Consider the following 18,619-nt stretch of genomic DNA (forward strand, 5'->3'; position numbering starts at 1 on the left):
TTTCTCTCTTTTTTCTTTTTTTTTTCTCTTTTTTCCTCTTTTTTCCTTTCCTTTTTTTTCTCTCTTTTTTCCTTTCCTTTTCTCTCTTTTTTTTTTTTTACAGAGTGGATGTTTTCTACAGGGCGGTGTGTGCTGCTTGGTTCCAGTACAGCTATACGTCTGTTAAGGTTTACATCAATTATTGTTAGAATAGTGCAAAAAAGCTGCAGTGCATTCTGGTCTAGCTTCTTGCTTTAAAGTTTCTTTTTTCTGTTGCCAACCATAAAAAAAAGAAACAAGCCGAGTTCAGATGTTAAAGTCGCTACTATAGAGGTTTTAAAAGGATGACTCTGATTCAGACATTTGTTAGAAAGGTGATTGATTTTTTTATTTATTTCTGTTTTATACAGTGTTCTAGTCCTGTACAGTCATATAAAGTTCATCTATTTAGGACTTAATTACTATTAAGGCAATACATTTCTTACAGTATTTTAAAAACTGTCAGCTGTGGAGATATGACGACGTTTTGGTCACATTGGCGTCGATGGCTGTCACTGATTAAAGTTAGGGGACCAGATCATAAAATATTAAAGTCAGCAGTTTATAACTCATAAATACATTTGATTTTATGCTAGAGAAGCTTGTTTCCATAGAAATCGCTGATTACACTTTGTGTTTTACACTAGAAAAATAGTTTCATGAAAAAAAAAAAAAAAAAGAAACCTGGACGACGGCTGCGTGGCAGCGTCACTGATTTCCACCCACCAAGGTGCATTCGTGTGGCGTCGCCTCCTCTGAACAGGTTCCAGCTTTAAGCAGCGCCGTCCTTGCTCTGCCGGATGTCTGCGACGCTCTCTGGGACTCTGGCCACCAGGCCCTCCAGAGACTTCGTCAGGCAGATCTGGCAACCCAGACGGGACCTGGAGCACAACATTCAAGTCAGAATCCACACACCAATTTCTCTTCTGCCATTTTTTTTTATATAACATTCAACCGCTCCTGGTAGTTTAATCCACTTAAAAACAAGAATTGGGGAATAATTTGCAGCCAGTTTCTGATTTTTTTTTTTTGGGAGGTGGGATCTGAACTAAAAGCAGCCCAAAATTCTGTAACTTTTATACTTGCCAAATGTGGACTGCAATATCCTGTAATAATTGCATATTTAATAAAGCAGAACCTTGGTCAACCTGATGCAACTGTGTGTTCGGTGAGTAACTCGAAAACCCAAATGCTGAGAGAAAATGTAAAAAAAAAAAAAAAAACAACTATTAAATGTGATTGGGAGGTTTTCCTTTAGAAAAGTTAAAAACGAGGAGAAACTCTGGAAAATGCTTAAAGCAAACAGCTCAGCGATCAAGTCAGGATTTAACTAACGAGGACAATCATCCTTCCTTACGTCTCGGTCAGGCCGTAAGCCAAGTCCAGCATGTCCATCTCCTCGTCGGTGACCGGCCCCAGGTTCTTGTACACCTCCTCGTCGAAGATCAGGTGACACGTGGAGCACGCCAGCGTTCCCTCGCAGGCTCCTGCAGCACAGACAAAAAAAAAAACACAAAAGCTCGAGTACGGCTCCTTCTGCTCGCCGCTACCTTTGGTCCTCCGGCGTCGCCTCACCGAAACCGTCGAAGTCCAGGTCTTCGTTGATGACCACGTCCAGCAGAGAGTCGCCGGGCGACGCCTTCACGGTGATCTTCTCCCCGTCGCGGTTGATGAAGTGGACCGTCACCTTGTTCTCTGCCCTGAGACACACGGAATATTACTTCAACTGAGGTGTGAGGATTCGCTGCACGACTGCTGATAACATCCAGCAAACCAGTTCCTCCTGCTGCCATAAATAAAAACCAATGCTCGCGTCAAAGGATTAACTCTTTAATCCTCGCAGCTTCCCTTATTCGCCGCTATTGTTGCAAATTAAACAGGAACCTCTCACTAAGATCACCCGACACCAGCCGTACAGACAGAATGCCTTCAAACAGACCGGAGGTGAAGTTCCTTGCGTAACCAGCAGGGGGCTGCAATCAAATAATGAGGTCAATAAAAAGCAAAGACCCAACCCTGGCCTGCAGCCCACTTCCATCGGCTTAATGCAAAACCTCGGCTGAATCCCAGGCCTGCAAGAAAACATTCCTAATTAGGTTAACAGCATTAAAACCCACTGATGACTCTTCTTCCTTACCAATGTGGCCCCAGGTACGGGGAAGTAAGAGGAGTTTGCCTCAGCCGCAGACTTATTTCCAAGTTTAAACATATTTTAGACATGTGGCTCAGAGATATCCCCCCCGAATTCAAAGCAACGCGTCTGATTCTTCCTTTTTAAATTGCTGATATTGGTTTATAATTCCTGCGTAAACACAAATTGGTCCAAACACATCTTTTAAAGCCCTAAAATACTATGATAAACAAAGTTGTTTAAAAAAAAAAAAACTTCTCTGGGTGTTAGGATGGAAATAATAACCAAACTTGTCGTTTAAGTTGCCAGATTTACAGCCATTTTCTCCCCCTCAGGTCTTCGTGATCAGAGCCTGGAGACGATTCTCTCCCGCTATCCTTTTAATCAATTACTAACACCTCGAGGAACACGCCGTCCCCGTTAGGTGATCCCATTTGTGAGCGACCGGTGCCCTCAGAGGACCTGCTGCATCTCCAGCGTGAAACTCTGAACCCGCCGAACTCGCTGGAAGTCCCGGGACCGGGGGGAGAACCCCTCAGGCTAATCGGCTTAACGTAGAAAAAAAGAAAAAGTGAGTTATTAGCCCGCTCTGCACTGCGTGACCCGAACACGTGCAGAACTACAGAAACGTTTCAACTTTGGACGGTCACAAGCGGGCACTTTGACCTTCAACCTGAGCGGCTTTCCTGGCACTCATACAGTTAAACTAAAACGTTTGTCCCTGAGGAAGGGGGGGGGGGGTTCAGCCGTGGACACAGCCTTGCGGTGGCCTGGACCGGCGTAGCCTTGTGGGCAAGAGGCTTCTGAAGGACATTTTAAACCAAATAAATAAAGTCTGTTTTCTTTCAATTCTTCCCTGCCAAGTCCTCATCTTTGCTTTTTTTTTTTTTTGACTATGACCCATAAGGGAGAAGGTAACACATCTAACGTTGTTTACACTCCAAGCGTGCGCCTTAGGCTCAAGGTCCGCGCCGCTGGACGTACCCTACCTGCTGATCACTAATCAGAGACACAGAGGGAGGTAATTGATCCCCTGATTGATCCATCTGTGGCTGTAATAACAGGATTTAAAACAATTAAATGGACATTAAACGTTTTTTATCATCCAACAGGAGCGGGTTGGTTAGTCTTAGAGGAAGTTATTCTAGTTGAAGCTTTAGAAAAGTTGGATAAAATTCCTTTAGATCAGAAACCTCCAAGGATTTACCTCACTTATTTCTTATTATGAACAGAAACAATTAAGTAGGCGATGTTTACAAATGTATGAATGTCTAGTCAAGGATTTCCTACGCATAATCCTTTGTTATTGTAATGTTTGTCTTTTTCTGTGTAATATTCCCCTCTGTAATGGTTTCTGTTCATGTGCAGCACTTTGAATGGTGTTGTTACTGAAAAGCGGCGGATAAATAAAGCCTTAGTCGGGCTATCTGCTGCGGTAGCTACAGCCAGGATGCCACTTATAGCTTTGACAGGGTTCCTACATCATAAGGCAAGTTCAATTCAAGACTTTTTAATGCCACTTGAAATAAAAAGTTAAGACCAACTTTATAATAAAACACAAGATAAAAAAAAAATGCTTGCGACAACTTTACCCAAACGTTTATTTTAACATAAACCATTACTTTCTGGTCCAGTAGAATGTTTCACATTTTGAAAAAAAAAAAAAATCCATATAGGAAGAAAGCTAAAAGCACATAAATGGCAGGTATATTTTATTTAAACAACCATTGAACTGAATTCATGAACTTTGTTTTGTTCCCTAGTAAAATAAACAATAAACCAGTTATAAAAACCACAACATAATCAGGGCTAACTCCTTTTGGTAGCTATTGGCTCAATCTATAAACTGTGGTAACAAATTTAAGACCTATGAATGGCTGATTTAAGACATTTTAATACAAATTATGGCCTTAGTTTTATACTTAAGACTTCAATGCATTTTATGACTTTTTAAGGATCTGCAGGAACCCTGTGTGAGTTAGTGCCAGCCCATCATGGATGAGTTTCTACAGACGCGTCTAATCTAACAAAAATCCAATCCTGGAAAAGATTTGGGTGGTTTTAAAAGATCAGTGTTACTAAAAATAATAATACAAATTAAAAAAAACGAGCCACCAGTGTAAGAATGCTTCTGCGTCTGTCCCGTTTAAATCGCCCATATTTATGAGCTGTTTTACATCACAAGAGATGTTTTTTTTTTTTTTTACGCGTAGCTGTGAGGTGAAACTTGAGCCGCTTCCATCCCTCAGAAATGGGGGAAACAGCCCTTTACTGACCCCTGCGCTCAGCCGCGCTCCTCTAACGGGGTCGGTGAGATTAACTAAAGCGCCAGACACGTAACTGACCCCCAGTGCGGCGACGATGCCGCCGCTGCGCAATGAACGCGTCCTCCGGGTTGGCCGGTAAATGGCGTTTTAAGCAGCTCGGTGGTAAATGTCGGAGTCGAAGCGCTCACCTGAGAGGATGTGCCGCCGTGGAGAAAGCGCGCTCCGCCGTCCGCCAGGCTCCCCGCGACACCGCCGCGCTCCTCCGCGAACATTCCCGTAAACTTGCCTGCGCGAGCCGCCGAGCCGCCGCCGCCGCCGCCGCCGCCAAAGCCATCGGAGCGAAGAAAAACTATAGAGGCTGCGGGGGCGAAGGGTTGAATGCGCAGCGGCTGGTTTGGGAGAGTCTGCTCCCCGGTGAACCGACGGCAGAGTGAGAGCGAGCGAGGTTTTGGTGCGGGCGGAGGCTAGGCTAGCTGCAGGGGCCGGCGTGTTCTTGGGGAAGTCACTCTGTCACTGTCGTCTTCATTGCGTAACCCCGGTACATATGGCGGCCGCTCGCTGTATCGGGCTTCCAGATCAGTTGGTCGATTAACCCGTCAGCCAGCAGCAGGGCCCGGGTTGGCTGTTAAAGCTTTAAGTAAGCAGCCGCTCTCTACTGTAATCACACCGCTCCTAACATCGCGCTGTCAAGCCGCAGCCGGCCGCCGCTCCACGTTTCCGCCGCTATTTCCCATCCCGCTGTTCTAATCGGGCGTGGCCGCCATATTGCGAGGGGCACTGTGGTTTAGTTTCAACGCGGGCAAAGTTCTGTCCGTTTTTTTTTAACGGAGGTTTAAGTTGAATGATTGTTATAAATTATCCAATATTACAAAGTATAAAGTTTTAGCTCTTGGCCTGTGGAGATTTGCATAGTTTTCTGTGATGTAATACAAGGAAGTGCGTGTGCACCCACATGCAAATGTAGTAAAATACGCAATCAAACGCGATATTATCATCTGGGCTTTCACAAATGGTTTATAGACATAGCAATTGTAGTATTGACTGATTTGCCAAACAGCAGGATAATGACAGACTTCTTCAGATTTATTTTTTCAAACTCAAATATTTTTTTTTTTGTAACCCTGACCAAAAACATGAAGCACACTGTGCGATGTCAGATATTGAGGAGGGGGAATCAAGCCTTTACAAATTCATACAAAATTGCATCAATTGTTTTCTCAATACGGAAGCGAATTTATTATGTCTGAAAACTGAAAGTAACATTAAATTCTTTCGTTAGGAAAGGTTTACTAGCACTGATTAGAGGGAAAACTTGCCACTCACAATATGGCGGGCGCATGTATTTTTCCGTATCTAAAACGACAAACCAAATATGGAAATATATACAATAAACGCGATGAAAACAACATGGCGGCTTTCTTGTATATGAAAGAAAAAAAAACACCCTAAAAGTTCAAATTTCATGTCCTCTAATCGAAACAAAATATAAAAAGTAGTTCTAAACTGTTTTCTTTGTATTTCACTCTAATTTTGAAATCCAGATCGGCCCGCTTCCTGCTAATATTTGCTACCTTGATGTGACCAAGAGAGAACCCTCTGTACCCGTTCACTCCTGTGCGCACATTTTGCAACCCGGGGCTTAGATAATATCAGCCGGGGCTGCTATTTTCCCTCAATGTTGTCATCCTGCCAGGTCAACGCGAATTTAAAAACGAAGAAGGTCGAAAGCATCTTCAGGGACAGCCAAACAAACTATGTAATTGGCCCCGCCCATTGAGCTATCGGCCAATGGACTGAGGCTCAAAAACAGACGTCACAGCTTGTTGTTAACCTTGAACTTTTGAACTGTTTGAAATCAGGAAACAACTTGTTATTGGCATGTGCGCCTACTAGTAGTGAGTTAAATGTTAGAGGATTTATGAATGACTACTCCAAGATTCATTACAATCATTAATGACGGGTTTACTTGTAATTTTGTAATCTATAGAAATTAACTTAATTTACATACAACAGACAGAAGCTCAGATATAGTACTGTAAGTACAATAATTATAAATCTAGTGTCTTGCAAAAGTATTCCTACCCCTTGAATTTCTTTTCACATTTTGTCATGTGTACAACCCCAGATTTTAATGTTTTTGACCTTTTATATAATAGACTAAAACAATTTATACTGTTTGCACAATTATTAGCCATACTGTATTGTAGAGGATCAGCACTCTTTCATGCACTTCAGTTCTCTCAGATAAATTAATTCACCTTAAAGTGTAATCTGAAAAGTGCGGCATGCTTTTTTTTCCCAGCTGCGCTTTTCAGGATTTACTTTTATTTATCATTTAATCTTTATTTTACCAGGTAAAATGTTTAGGAAATAGTTTTCCTTTACAAACAAGACCTGGTTAAATGACCCTTAAAGAAAAAGTACATTCGTGTGCATCACGCATTTTCAAGTCATTTTGATGTCTTGATCCTCGCAGCATTCAGCTGCAGCCCTCCTGTTTCACACTGTAATGCTGAATGTGTTCAGCATGATGTGCATTGTACGTTTAACTCTATACATGATGTTTTGCATGTAGGCCAAAAATCTGTTTCAGGCCGTATACCTGGAGCTCTCAACATATGGCTGGCCTGTCATCTTTGTTTCTTCCACCTAAGCTTCAGATCCCTGCAGCTCCTCCTGAGTTACCGCAGGCCTCTCACGGTTTATTTACCAAATAAACCGTGTTGAGTAATGCTGTTGCGGGTAATGTAAGCTACTATAAGGCGCAATTAAAATCCTTAAATTTTCCCAAAAAATTATGGTGTGCCATATATATGATTAAAGTTGTGCTTACTGACCGATTTTTGTGGTACAAAGTGTTCAAACATCTGTTAAAATGTGTAAGTTCGACTAGTTAGCAACAAAGCCGCTCCGCTTAATGGATATTCAGAGCATTACGATACTCTGTGTCACTATCTGATCGGACCCCTGAGCTGTCTACAAGACTGCCTGTCATGAGGTGCAGAGGCATGATGAATCCAATCAATTAATTTGACTATTGGCATGCCTTGATCACATCAAAGCCTGGAAGAATTTCCTGCTTTTAAATTCTGACAAGACAGAAGCTGTAATCTTTGGACAAGAGTCCTCAAAAAATAAATTTCTTAATCAATCACTTAATCTGGATGGCAATAAATTAGCCTCTGGTAATAAAGTAAAAAGTATTGGTGTTATTTTTGACCAAGACATGTAATTTAAATCCCATATTAAACAGGTTTCCAGAGTTTAATTTTTTCACCTCAGGAATATCGCCAAAATTAGAAACATTCTGTCCAGGGGTGATGCTTAAAAACTAGTCCATGCATTTGTTACTTCAAGGCTGGACTATTGTAATTCTTACTATCAGGAAGTCCACAAAATGCAGTTCTAAGCCTGCATTTTGATCCAAAAGGCTGCAGCAAGAGTTCTGATGAAAATCAACAAGAGGGATCATACTTCTCCTATTTTAGCTTCCTGTTAAATCAAAAATAGAATTTAAAGTTCTCCTTCTAACGTATAAAGCCCTTAATAATCAAGCTCCATCATATATCAGAGCTCTGATTACCCCGTATGTTCCTAACAGAGCACTTCGCTCTCAGACTGCAGGTCTGCTGGTGGTTCCTAGCGTCTCTAAAAGTAGAATGGGAGGCAGATCCTTTAGCTATCAGGCTCCTCTCCTGTGGAACCAACTCCCAGTTTTGGTCCGTGAGGCAGACACCCCGTCTAATTTTCAGACTAGGCTTAAAACTTTCCTCTTTGACAAAACTTATAGTTAGAGTGGCTCATGTTACCCTGAGCTATCTCTATAGTTATTCTGCTATAGGCTTAGGCTACTGGAGGACATCAGGATCTATTTCTCTCACTCTGCTGAGTTCTACTACTGTTCTCCAATTTGCATTGCTTGATTGTTATTTCATGTTTTACCTTTTTGTTCTCTGACATTTTTTTTCTATATAGTAGGTACATCTGGTCTAATGTTCTGTTAGCTGTGACATCATCCAGGGGGGCAGATTTCCGCCATTTTCATATAACATAGAAAGGATTCCTGGGTCAATGTGTGCTTCTGTGCTTTTGTGTCTCTGCTCTGTCTTCTCTAAGCCCCAGTCGGTCGAGGCAGATGACCGTTCACACTAAGCCTGGTTCTGCTGGAGGTTTTTCCTTCCCGTTAAAGGGGAGTTTTCCTCTCCACTGTCGCTTCATGCTTGCTCAGTTGAGGGATTGCTGCAAAGCCACCAACAATGCAGACGCCTCTCCCTGTGGCTCTACACTCTTTCAGGAGGAGTGAATGCTGCTTGTCAAGACTTGATGCAACCTGCTGGGTTTCCTTAGACAGGAAACTTTTTGACCAATCTGTATAATCTGATTAAATTCGACTTTGTAAAGTGCCTTGAAGTGAAGTCAAGGCGGACTCTGCAGATACAGCTTGATACACTGAGCTACTCCAACCACGCGCAGCATCACAGTCCCTCTCTGTTCTCACTGATAAATAAGCGGTGGAAGTGTGCTGGAAAAGAAACGGCTCTAGGTGCTCAGTTAGCTAATCACACATTTTACCACCCGTTCTGCCGCTTCGTCCCACTGAGAGAAGGTGTGGGAATTGTAGGAATTTGCCACAAGAAATGTAGGCAACAGTACGCCCGACTAGCCACAATAAATCTAGTAAGCTAACTCAATATAAAAGTTAAGTTTATTTTGGCCTTATGTTAGAAACAGGGCAGAGGCTCTGTCCTCCCGAAAGAGACGGATAGAGAGCTGTGAAGGTGAAGGAGCGAAGTGATATTACACATTTGGGAAGAATATTTAGTGCGCCTGATGGTCCAAAAATACTGTAAATGATGACTCGTTAATACATGCCAGTATATCGTGTTAAGTTAGGAGAGCAGAAGCAGTGGACAATGATGCTGGGTCTTCATAGGTAAGCAGAGGTTACAACTTGCTGAGTAAATTATATCTATCTGCAAGGAGCAACCAAGCAGTTATCAAGACGCTGATATTTCAGAGTAACTCTCATTTCCTCTAAAATATTTTATTCTGTAATATAGAAGGTAGCCCAGGGAGAAGGCCACTCAATAGGCTTCTGAAAAATATATATGTCCCCCTCACTTCTGAGAGGATGGTAATGGCCTTCTGAGGCCTTCTGTCCGCGCTTTCTTACCACTTAGGTGACTTCAGAATTGGTTGTACTGGATTTTATTTAGTTGCCCTCAAATGTTAAATTTAAAAGTTCATTCTGTATCAATAAATTACTTTGACTATTAATAATTCATTATTAGATTACTTGAGTTTAAATGAAGAGTAAAGTCTATTAAACCAAAATAACCTTTAGTGTCCCTTGGAGCCTTGCTGCTCTTATGTTTTGTAATTTCATGCTGCAACCACGTTCACAAATATTGATTGAGCTTCCCTCCATGAACCCGCGTGCCGTTCAACTTTCCAATCTTTCAAATGCTCATAAGTTATATTTACAGCATAACAGAGATGAAAAGGGAAAACTAAACTATTTTAATATGATTTAATGTCAGGGATCCGTAACTTAAGTTGTTTATCTTAGCTCCATTTACTGTACAATTACACCTTTATCGGGTTATGAGGCTGAAGGCAAAGTCCACCAAATAACACTATGTTTCAACCAATAGGAGGATCATATTAATCAGTAATCGTATGTGCTAGAATAATAGAGGAGTTTATGACTATGGCTAGGACATTATAAAGGCCAACCTTTGCTTTCGCTAGCTGCTCACAATTCATCGCCGCAGCCTCAGGTAAGCGGAGAATCACAAATGATCACAAAGCTGATTAACGATGCGTTTGTCAGGCATATAAGGACAAAAACGAGAGAAAACAGCAGTTGTTAAACGTTAGTGTGTTTCTCTTCCAGGATGTTCAAGTTTGCGTTGCTGTTCCTGACCCTGTCAGGTAAGATCGGCACCGCCTTCGTACATAATTCTGTTTTTAGTTGATGGATTTAACTCGTTTTTATGCTTTCAAATATTCACTTTCTGCTACTTACTGGGTGGCTCACCCTACAGATAATACACCTTTACTCATGTTTTAAACATAACCCTTCAATTAATATAGTGGGTCGTAATTGGTTTAAAATCAAAAATGTAGCTCTGACTTTGGATCAGTTGGGGAAAAGTAAAGTCTCATTTATGATAAGAGGGAGTAATTCTATTAAATTATTACAGAAATCTGTTGTACTAATTTATCTCAGTGTTGTGGTTTATTGCCATGGGAACAAGACTGTTGTCTGTGGCAAACAATGGATCTTTGCAGTGGCTGGACAGAAACTCAACTTTGACCTTACTGATTTATTATAGATGACAAGAATTATGCCTTTATATTGGTCTGATACGGCTGCTGCTTACTGATAAAACATCCTATTGTGGGTTGTGCAGTTGGCAAATGTCTTATTTTAGACTGAAATTAAAAGAAAGGAGACTAAAAAGGAAACAAATTTACACTTATATCCATATTTAATGTCAAACAAGAAAAAAATGTAAAACAACTGGAAGTGCGACAAAGACTTATATCGTCATAACATACAGTAAGCATGATGGCAAGACAGGTGGAAAAAATCTGCCATTGGACTTTATCTACATACCATCTACATATTGCTTGTGAGGCATGCCACTAAAAATACTTTTCTGTTTCGTGATGACAAATGTAACCATGTGGAGACTGATACTGGGACTTGTGCTCAGTTTAATAGGGACTCACTCCAGGTGACAAACGCACCTGGAGTATTGTCAAGAGAGTACACATGGAAAGAGAAAAAGCCTCTAATGCCCACTGTTAAGTATGGTGGAAGATCTGTCATGCTGTGGGTCTGTTTTCTAAACGCACTGGTAAGAGTGCTTTGAAATCGTGAACCCTTTAAAGTACCTGAACATTTAACACAACTCAGAAATTGTAATAACAGCAGAGGTGAAAATAAGCCTGACACCAGCAGTTACGTGTGACAAATAAATATAATTACTTAAACTTTGATGATTTTTTTCCCCACTTAATTTTTTTTCTTCAATTTCTAAGCATGATATTATGCTACTGCCATAAAAAAGAGATTTTTTTTTTTTAACCAGGGTTGTCAATACCCGTGAAGGAGTTTTGTAAGAGAAAGAAAAAAAAAAATTTGATCCAAATGTTCATGTCTACATCCCGCCATAGGTCTCCAAGCTCTTCCAATCGCACCCCCTAGACACCAAACGACTTACCACCTCCCAGATGGCTTAAAGCAGGGGGCCGAACACTCTGGCGTCCGTGAACCTGTTCCTGATGGATTCAGACAAGGAACAGAGCCCTCCAGAAAGTTCCTTGTTGACCTGAACACCGGACATGTCAAAGAACACATCAGTGAGATGGACCGGAGAGTAGGTAAGTACAAACACAACATCAAACCCTACTAGAACTCTGTACTGGTGATTTTATCTCAACTTCTCATTAAAAAGAAAATATTTAAAACAGATACAAACTGTTAAATGAATGAATGGATTGTAAAGTAGGCTCTTAAAGCTGGTTGACATTTTTGTTTGGCCGGAACTATTTGATGGACTGACCTACCGTAATATCTCAGAGTATTATACCTCCTATTGCAGAGATAATATAACCCTTTTTAAGCTTACTAAAGCATGAGAACAGCACAACTCCTAAAGTCTTTCATGGGGTAAATCTTACTTGATTAAAACCTTTCACCTCCAATGTTTTCTGTTTTCCAGTCTCTGTTGATGTTCCAGCCCAGAGGAAAGGGGCAGGCTGGGTTAGAGTGGAGAAACCCTCAACCGTTAATCTTCCTGAAGCTTCTAGTCAGGAAACCAAACCCAGAATGCCGATCCCAGTTGCCTTCCGACAGGGAACGGAACCCAAGATGTCAATCCCAGTTGCTTTTAGACAAGGAACGGAGCCCAAGATGTCAATCCCAGTTGCCTTCCGACAAGGAACGGAGCCCAAGATGTCAATCCCAGTTGCCTTCCGACAAGGAACAGAGCCCAAGATGTCAATACCAGCTGACTTCATACAGGGGACAGAGCCAAAAATGTCAAGCCTATTAGAAGACAGAAAGAAAGCTCAGCAACAAATGTCAAACCCAATTGCTTTCAGACAGGAAACCAAGACAAAGAGGTCAATTCCAGTTGCCTTCCAACAGGAAACGGACCCAAAGATGTCAATTCCAGTTGCCTTCCGACAGGGAACGGAGCCCAAGATGTCAATCCCAGTTGCCTTCCGACAGGGAACGGAGCCAAAGATGTCAATCCCAGTTGCATTTAGACAGGGAACCGAGCCAAAGATGTCAATACCAGTTGCATTTAGACAGGGAACCGAGCCAAAGATGTCAATACCAGCTGACTTCATACAGGGGACAGAGCCAAAAATGTCAAGCCTTTTAGAAGACAGAAAGGAAGCTCAGCAACAAATGTCAAACCCAATTGCTTTCAGACAAGGAACCAAGACAAAGAGGTCAATTCCAGTTGCCTTCCAACAGGAAACGGACCCAAAGATGTCAATTCCAGTTGCCTTCCGACAGGGAACCGAGCCAAAGATGTCAATCCCAGTTGCTTTTAGACAGGGAACAGAGCCAAAGATGTCAATCCCAGTTGCATTTAGACAGGGAACAGAGCCAAAGATGTCAATCCCAGCTGATTTCAAACAGGGGACTGAGCCGGAAATGTCAAGCCTATTAGAAGACAGAAAGGAAGCTCAGCAACAAATGTCAAACCCAATTGCTTTCAGACAGGAAACCAAGACAAAGCGGTCAATTCCAGTTGCCTTCCGACAGGAAACGGACCCAAAGATGTCAATCCCAGTTGCCTTCCGACAGGGAACCGAGCCCAAGATGTCAATCCCAGTTGCTTTTAGACAGGGAACCGAGCCAAAGATGTCAATCCCAGTTGCATTTAGACAGGGAACCGAGCCAAAGATGTCAATACCAGCTGACTTCAAACAGGGGACTGAGCCAGAAATGGCGAGCCTATTAGAAGACAGAAAGGAAGCTCAGCAACAAATGTCAAACCCAGTTGCCTTCCAACAGGAAACGGAGCCAAAGATGTCAGAGCCAATTCTAAAAATCAAATCTGGTTTCAGACAGGGAACGGAACCAAACACAGCCGTAGTCCACAAGAAAGTGGCTTGCAAGGGGGAGATTGTCAATGAAAAATGCTATGAGTTCAACCCCAGGTCTCTGGCCTTCAAAGATGCCCAGGTAAAAGATGACATTTAAAAAGTATTTGCCCCTTTACCCATTTCTTCTGTTTTTTTTTTTTCTTATTTAAAATCACGCTTCAATGTTTCAAATCACAAAACAAAATTTTACTTTAAAGAAAAATAACCAGACTAAATACAAAAAGCAGTTTTCAAACAATGATTTCATTTATTAAGGGGAAAAAAGCTAACAAACCAACCTGTTCAAATCTGAGAAAGTAAATAAAACGTATATATGGTTGTACCACCCATGCTGGGGGTTTTCCATAACTGGCAATGAGTCTTTCACACCTGGAGTGTGGAGTGCTCTGAATGGCCCATTGAAGATCATTTTTACCCATGTTCTTGTTTTTTTTTGTGACCTTCTGGAAGAGTTGCTACCTGGAAGTAATTTTTTGGTAGGCCGGCCACTCCTGGGAAGGTTCCCCACGGTTTGTTCTTCATCTGTGGATAATGGCTCTCAGTGTGGTTCTCTGGAGGCCCGCAGCCATTGAAATCCTTTAAAAAAAAAAACTGACTTTATATCTCACCTGTTCTTGAATTTCTTTAGATCAGTGCGTAATGTGCTGCTTTCTAAAACCTTTTAGCCCATCTCATGTTGTCAGGAAGGCTCTTTTCAAGAGGTTAATTGACTGTACAGGTCTGACCAATGTTGTCTGGTTGCATGAGGTGATGGACATTTAAGTGTGACAAAAAAAGCAACAACGAATATCCTTTACACGGATCATAATCTCTCATTTGTTAAATGTTTTCCTCTATTTGTTGTATCTTATATTTAAAAAAAAATTTAATCTTCCCAATGCACAGGCCCTTTGCAGAAATCTTGCCCCAAATGCCGAACTCGTCTCTGTAACAAATAAAGATCTCCATTCCCGACTGGTTTCCCTGGTGACCAAAGGCGGTGAGAGAAACCCTGTGTTGACCTGGTTAGGAGCTACAGTCAAGGTAAGTTGTTTTCACAGTCAAGCACCGATACTTGGAGGAGGACGAAGGCACTTCTTGAAGCTCACACAAAGAAAGCAGTACAGGAAACATCTATGAGGAGCTCTCCTTTCAGGCTTCTTTAGATGTCCATCAAAGGAAGTTATAAAGAATACCTTTTTTTTAATCCAAGGGCTTAATGACTCTGATGATGCAACCATACTGGCCATGTACTGTGGCACCAAAGGAGGCCAAGGAGAGTGTCATCAGATATGCTATCAACAGGACAGATAATGTTATTCTTACCTTGGTGGAACATTGATCCTTGAACCTTTATTTGGAATAGTTGCACACTTTGCTGTTGCTAGGAGAGCCCTAAATGTAGGAAAGATAATTTATAAAGTGGATAAATGTTGTTACACTTGGAGAGTAACATTAAAAAGAAGAGTATAAGGTTAAACATACAGCTGTGGCTAGAAGTTTACATACCATCATCACAGGCATGAATGTACAATGTTAGTCTTTTTGGATTAATTTAATCATTTTGCAGGTGGAATGTTTGTACAACTGCACGGATTTTTAAACACAAGTTGCACAGGTTTAACTTAATTGTGGAAATTCCTCAATCACAACAAGGCCTAAACTATATTCAGTAGTTTTCCAATGCCTGGATAAAAACATGTTTGACAGCATTCATCAGACTATGGAAAAGTCCAAGGGACTCAGTGAAGATTTAATGAGAATGACAGATTTATATGCATTAGAAACGTCTTTGTTTAAATCAATCTATCACAAACAAGTACAAAGTACTTTACAGATGGTAAAAAAGAGGACAGGCATTGAAAAACAAGTGACAAACACTTAAATGATCAAATCAAGTGAACAGCCAGGCAAAACAAATACGTATATTGACGGTAAAATGTCAAAGAATGAAAACTGAGAGAAAATCAATCAGTTACAGAGGATAAAGAACAGTGGAAATGTAATCATGTAGACAAGCGAAGAAGCTCTGTAGAGATATGTATATTTTAGAAGAAGAAAAAGGCAGCGTATTAGGATTAAAAACAGTGGGACCTAAAATTGAGCCTTGTGGAACGCCGCAGCTCAGATCATACTTTTTTTAAATCATCATTTAGATTCTGATGAACAGTTTCCAATATTTATGGTGAGTTTTCTTTCAGTGAGATATGAGTTTAACCACTTAAGGACAACTCCAGAAAGTCCAATGAGTCTGAGCTTGTCTAGTAGGACGTTGTGGTCAACAGTGTCCAAAAGCTGCACTAAATTCTATTTCATTCAATTTTATTTATATAGCCCCAATTCACAACACATGTCATCTCAAGGCACTTTACAAAGTCAAATTCAATCATATTATCCAGGCAGATTGGTCTAAAAGTTTCCTATCTAAGAAAACCCAGCAGATTGCATCAAATCTTGACAAGCAGCATTCAGTCCTGAAAGAGCGTAGAGCCATGGACATTCTTCTGCATTGTAGATGGGTTTGCAGCAATCCCTCATATTGAGCAAGCAGGACCACTAAGGTCTAGTAATAAGAATGAAGGTTTGTTTTAATCTATTTTATATCTGATGTTTAAAATTATTAGTAGTGCAGTTTCTGTGCAATGACTGGATCTAAAACCGGACTGATCTTAACTCTTACCATCATACCAGAAAAATACCAGAGTTTAGTTGATTAAGAAAAGACTTCTCTACGCAGTACGTTACAAATTGGTCTAAAACCAAATAAGCATGGCATCGATGTTACTTTACAACAGCGGTCTTAAAAACACAGGATTATTGATTGACTCGTATTATGCTATTACCATCCATAGCTCTAAGAGAATAGTAATTACTATCGTCAACACTGTGCTGTTCTATTCTGACTGTAAAATGGTGAACCTTTGGTAAAAATAAAGTTTCAAAGAAAGAATAACAACTTTTAAAACTTCCTCACATGAACAGGTAACACTCAAAGTGGGAACTATTGGTTGTTTTAACAGAATGATGATTCCGAACACATATGGAAACTGGTTTTGGAAAAGATAAGGCAGGCCAATATTAAAGTTCTGGACTGGCCTTCCCAAAACTATAACTCAACACTTTTAGATTAATTTTTAGGAGTCTAGATCCAAGGTAGAATACCAACGTTGCCAAGTAGAGGCAATAAGTGTAAACTTGTTTCTAAAAATCAGTACATGTGCATTCCACTGTAGCGGAGGAGCAATGGGGATATAAACCCTTAAAAGCTCCAAATGAACAATATTAATCTAAGAATCCAAGTATGTAAACGTTTGACTGCTAACATTAATAATACTGTGGTGTTAAAACCTCTGTATGTAAAAAATACTAAATGTCTGTTGCACACCTCAGAACCAGCAGGCCTCGTGGGTTGACGGGTCAGATTGGAGTTACACCGACTGGATGCCAGGACACCCCAACGTTCACGCCGACAAACCAGTCTGTGTCGAGATGTTCAAGATGGGTACGGAGGGCCCTCACTACACGTCTTCACCAGAAATATACACACTTATACTTAATACTTAAACTAAATACAACAAAGTAAAAAAAAACCTCACACTCATAGGGGTTTACTTTCATATTATCACTATATACTGATACAACTATATTAACATACTGCCTGAAACCCATGTGAAATGAGTTAATTAAAATACAAAATGAACTTGCTTCCTTAACATATTTTACTCACATCTGTCCTTTCTTACCTTTTCAGATGAGAGCTGGTGGACCGTGGCCGACTGTGAGCTGAAGAGAGCATCTCTCTGCTCATACCCTGTCACTGCGTAAAAAGCAAAGAAACAGTAAATGATGTGCCAAATGAATCGCCTACTGAAAAAAAAAAGTCTCTAAATGTGCTAAAATCATAAGTTTGAGCTACTTACCACATCATGTGATTGCGTCTCCTTAAATAAAACCAAGCATACCACAAACATGGTTGTTTATTTTCAGCTACAGCACAGGTTACCTCTGTTTTTGCTTTTTGGTTCCAATTAAATGTTTCAGATCATCAGACTCATGTTAGGCAAACATAAATCAAATGCAAAAAGTAGTTTTCCAAATTATTATTATTATTTTTTTTTGCCAATGTAAACTGGGACTTTTGGTCAGCAGATGTTTTGGCCCTGGAGCACACATGTGGACACCATTTTTTTTTCTTTAAATAGTGTCCTGAATGGCAAAGTGGCAATAAGAATTGTTTTCTTAATGGCAAAAACAGCCCGACAGATTTTACTTTCACAAGCGGAGCCTTACCGCATTCGCCATATTGCTCCGCTTGATTTATATGTGCAAGAAGCTTTATTAATGCAGGGAATATTTCATGTTATATGGACATTGACACAAGAAGGTAGAAGAGAAGAGAGAAAAAGAAAAAGTGAAAGTACAGCACAACCTGCAGATAAAGTATTACAGATACCATCAATCAAAGCCTTGATACCATCACTGAAGATTATACAGTATTAATCAATCCGATATGTATGAAGTGACAAGAGAAGATAATAGGGGTTTTCTGTAGTCTGTAAGTTCCTGGATCCAAGCACCTGTAGGTGTTTGTGAGAGTGTGCTTGTGTATGTAAGGTTTATCCATAAGAAAAATGCTCAATAGTGGTTGTGAGGAGACAAAGACTTGCTCCCCAGAGCACTTAGGCAGACGTCAGGGGAACCAAGACCCGAGATGCCCGAAGGAACCCCCACAGCAAAGGTGCCCAATAGGGGCCAAGCCAGGAAATCTGCCCTCCCCAACCGAAGGAAGACAGACGGCCCCCAAGGAAACCCGCCAACATTGACAATGTCGAAGCCCCGGGGAGCTGCGGGACGAGCCCGTGGACTTAGTCTCCTTACTGTTGAATCATGAACTCGGCAGTCATTCGGGGTTCTTTTGTTACCCACAACGATGAAGCTAACTCTTCATTCTCCATGTTTGGCAACAGGTGCGGAAAGTGAAATAGTTTTGGTAGGTATTTAATCACAATAAAGTCAGATTTAAACATGAAACCCAACTTCGTTTTCCACATAGTCAGCCTTGCTTGGAAAGCTTACCGCCAGAATAAAT

The 18,619-nt window shown here is 40.9% G+C and overlaps 2 protein-coding genes and 1 long non-coding RNA gene across 5 annotated transcripts; 1 reads left to right on the forward strand and 2 right to left on the reverse strand.

Annotated features, from left to right (window-relative positions):
- Window positions 1-116: 116 nt before the first annotated feature.
- Window positions 117-5,133, reverse strand: LOC105916175 (adrenodoxin). The gene is made up of 4 exons (XM_012850537.3): window positions 4,605-5,133; window positions 1,594-1,718; window positions 1,376-1,505; window positions 117-899 (listed from the first exon to the last, which is right to left on the reverse strand). Exons 1-4 carry the CDS (start codon window positions 4,748-4,750, stop codon window positions 791-793), a joined length of 510 nt encoding a protein of 169 aa, XP_012705991.2. The 5' UTR covers window positions 4,751-5,133; the 3' UTR covers window positions 117-790.
- Window positions 3,890-17,498, forward strand: LOC105916174. 3 transcript variants are annotated; one of them, XM_036128061.1, is made up of 7 exons: window positions 9,486-10,196; window positions 10,313-10,350; window positions 11,602-11,808; window positions 12,150-13,630; window positions 14,437-14,574; window positions 16,921-17,032; window positions 17,282-17,498. In XM_036128061.1, the coding sequence occupies exons 2-7, from the start codon at window positions 10,314-10,316 to the stop codon at window positions 17,353-17,355; spliced, it is 2,049 nt and encodes a 682-aa protein (XP_035983954.1). In that variant the 5' UTR covers window positions 9,486-10,196; window position 10,313; the 3' UTR covers window positions 17,356-17,498. The 3 variants fall into 3 exon arrangements, with proteins under 3 accessions (XP_035983955.1, XP_035983954.1, XP_021165194.2); XM_036128062.1 differs by lacking the exons at window positions 9,486-10,196; window positions 10,313-10,350 and adding an exon at window positions 3,890-4,551; XM_021309519.2 differs by having other exon boundaries at window positions 9,486-10,350.
- Window positions 14,570-17,344, reverse strand: LOC110366723. Its single transcript, XR_002426925.2, has 3 exons — window positions 17,274-17,344; window positions 16,916-17,056; window positions 14,570-14,925 (listed from the first exon to the last, which is right to left on the reverse strand). It is a non-coding gene; the product is annotated as an uncharacterized LOC110366723 (long non-coding RNA).
- Window positions 17,499-18,619: the final 1,121 nt, after the last annotated feature.

This window comes from Fundulus heteroclitus, chromosome 24, assembly GCF_011125445.2.
Source record: "Fundulus heteroclitus isolate FHET01 chromosome 24, MU-UCD_Fhet_4.1, whole genome shotgun sequence".
NCBI lineage: Eukaryota > Metazoa > Chordata > Actinopteri > Cyprinodontiformes > Fundulidae > Fundulus > Fundulus heteroclitus.

Bases quoted from the DNA above. Each gene is read 5' to 3' on its own strand.
- LOC105916175 (XM_012850537.3), bottom strand. From the start codon at position 4,750: ATGGCTTTGGCGGCGGCGGCGGCGGCGGCGGCTCGGCGGCTCGCGCAG. The intron at 1,506-1,593 runs GTGAGGCGACGC...TCTGTGCTGCAG, and splicing joins CCTGGACTTCGACGGTTTCG to GAGCCTGCGAGGGAACGCTG. The intron at 900-1,375 runs GTAAGGAAGGAT...GTTGTGCTCCAG, and splicing joins GCTTACGGCCTGACCGAGAC to GTCCCGTCTGGGTTGCCAGA.
- LOC105916174 (XM_021309519.2), top strand. From the start codon at position 10,314: ATGTTCAAGTTTGCGTTGCTGTTCCTGACCCTGTCAG. The intron at 13,631-14,436 runs GTAAAAGATGAC...CCCAATGCACAG, and splicing joins TGGCCTTCAAAGATGCCCAG to GCCCTTTGCAGAAATCTTGC. The intron at 17,033-17,281 runs GTACGGAGGGCC...TTACCTTTTCAG, and splicing joins TGTCGAGATGTTCAAGATGG to ATGAGAGCTGGTGGACCGTG.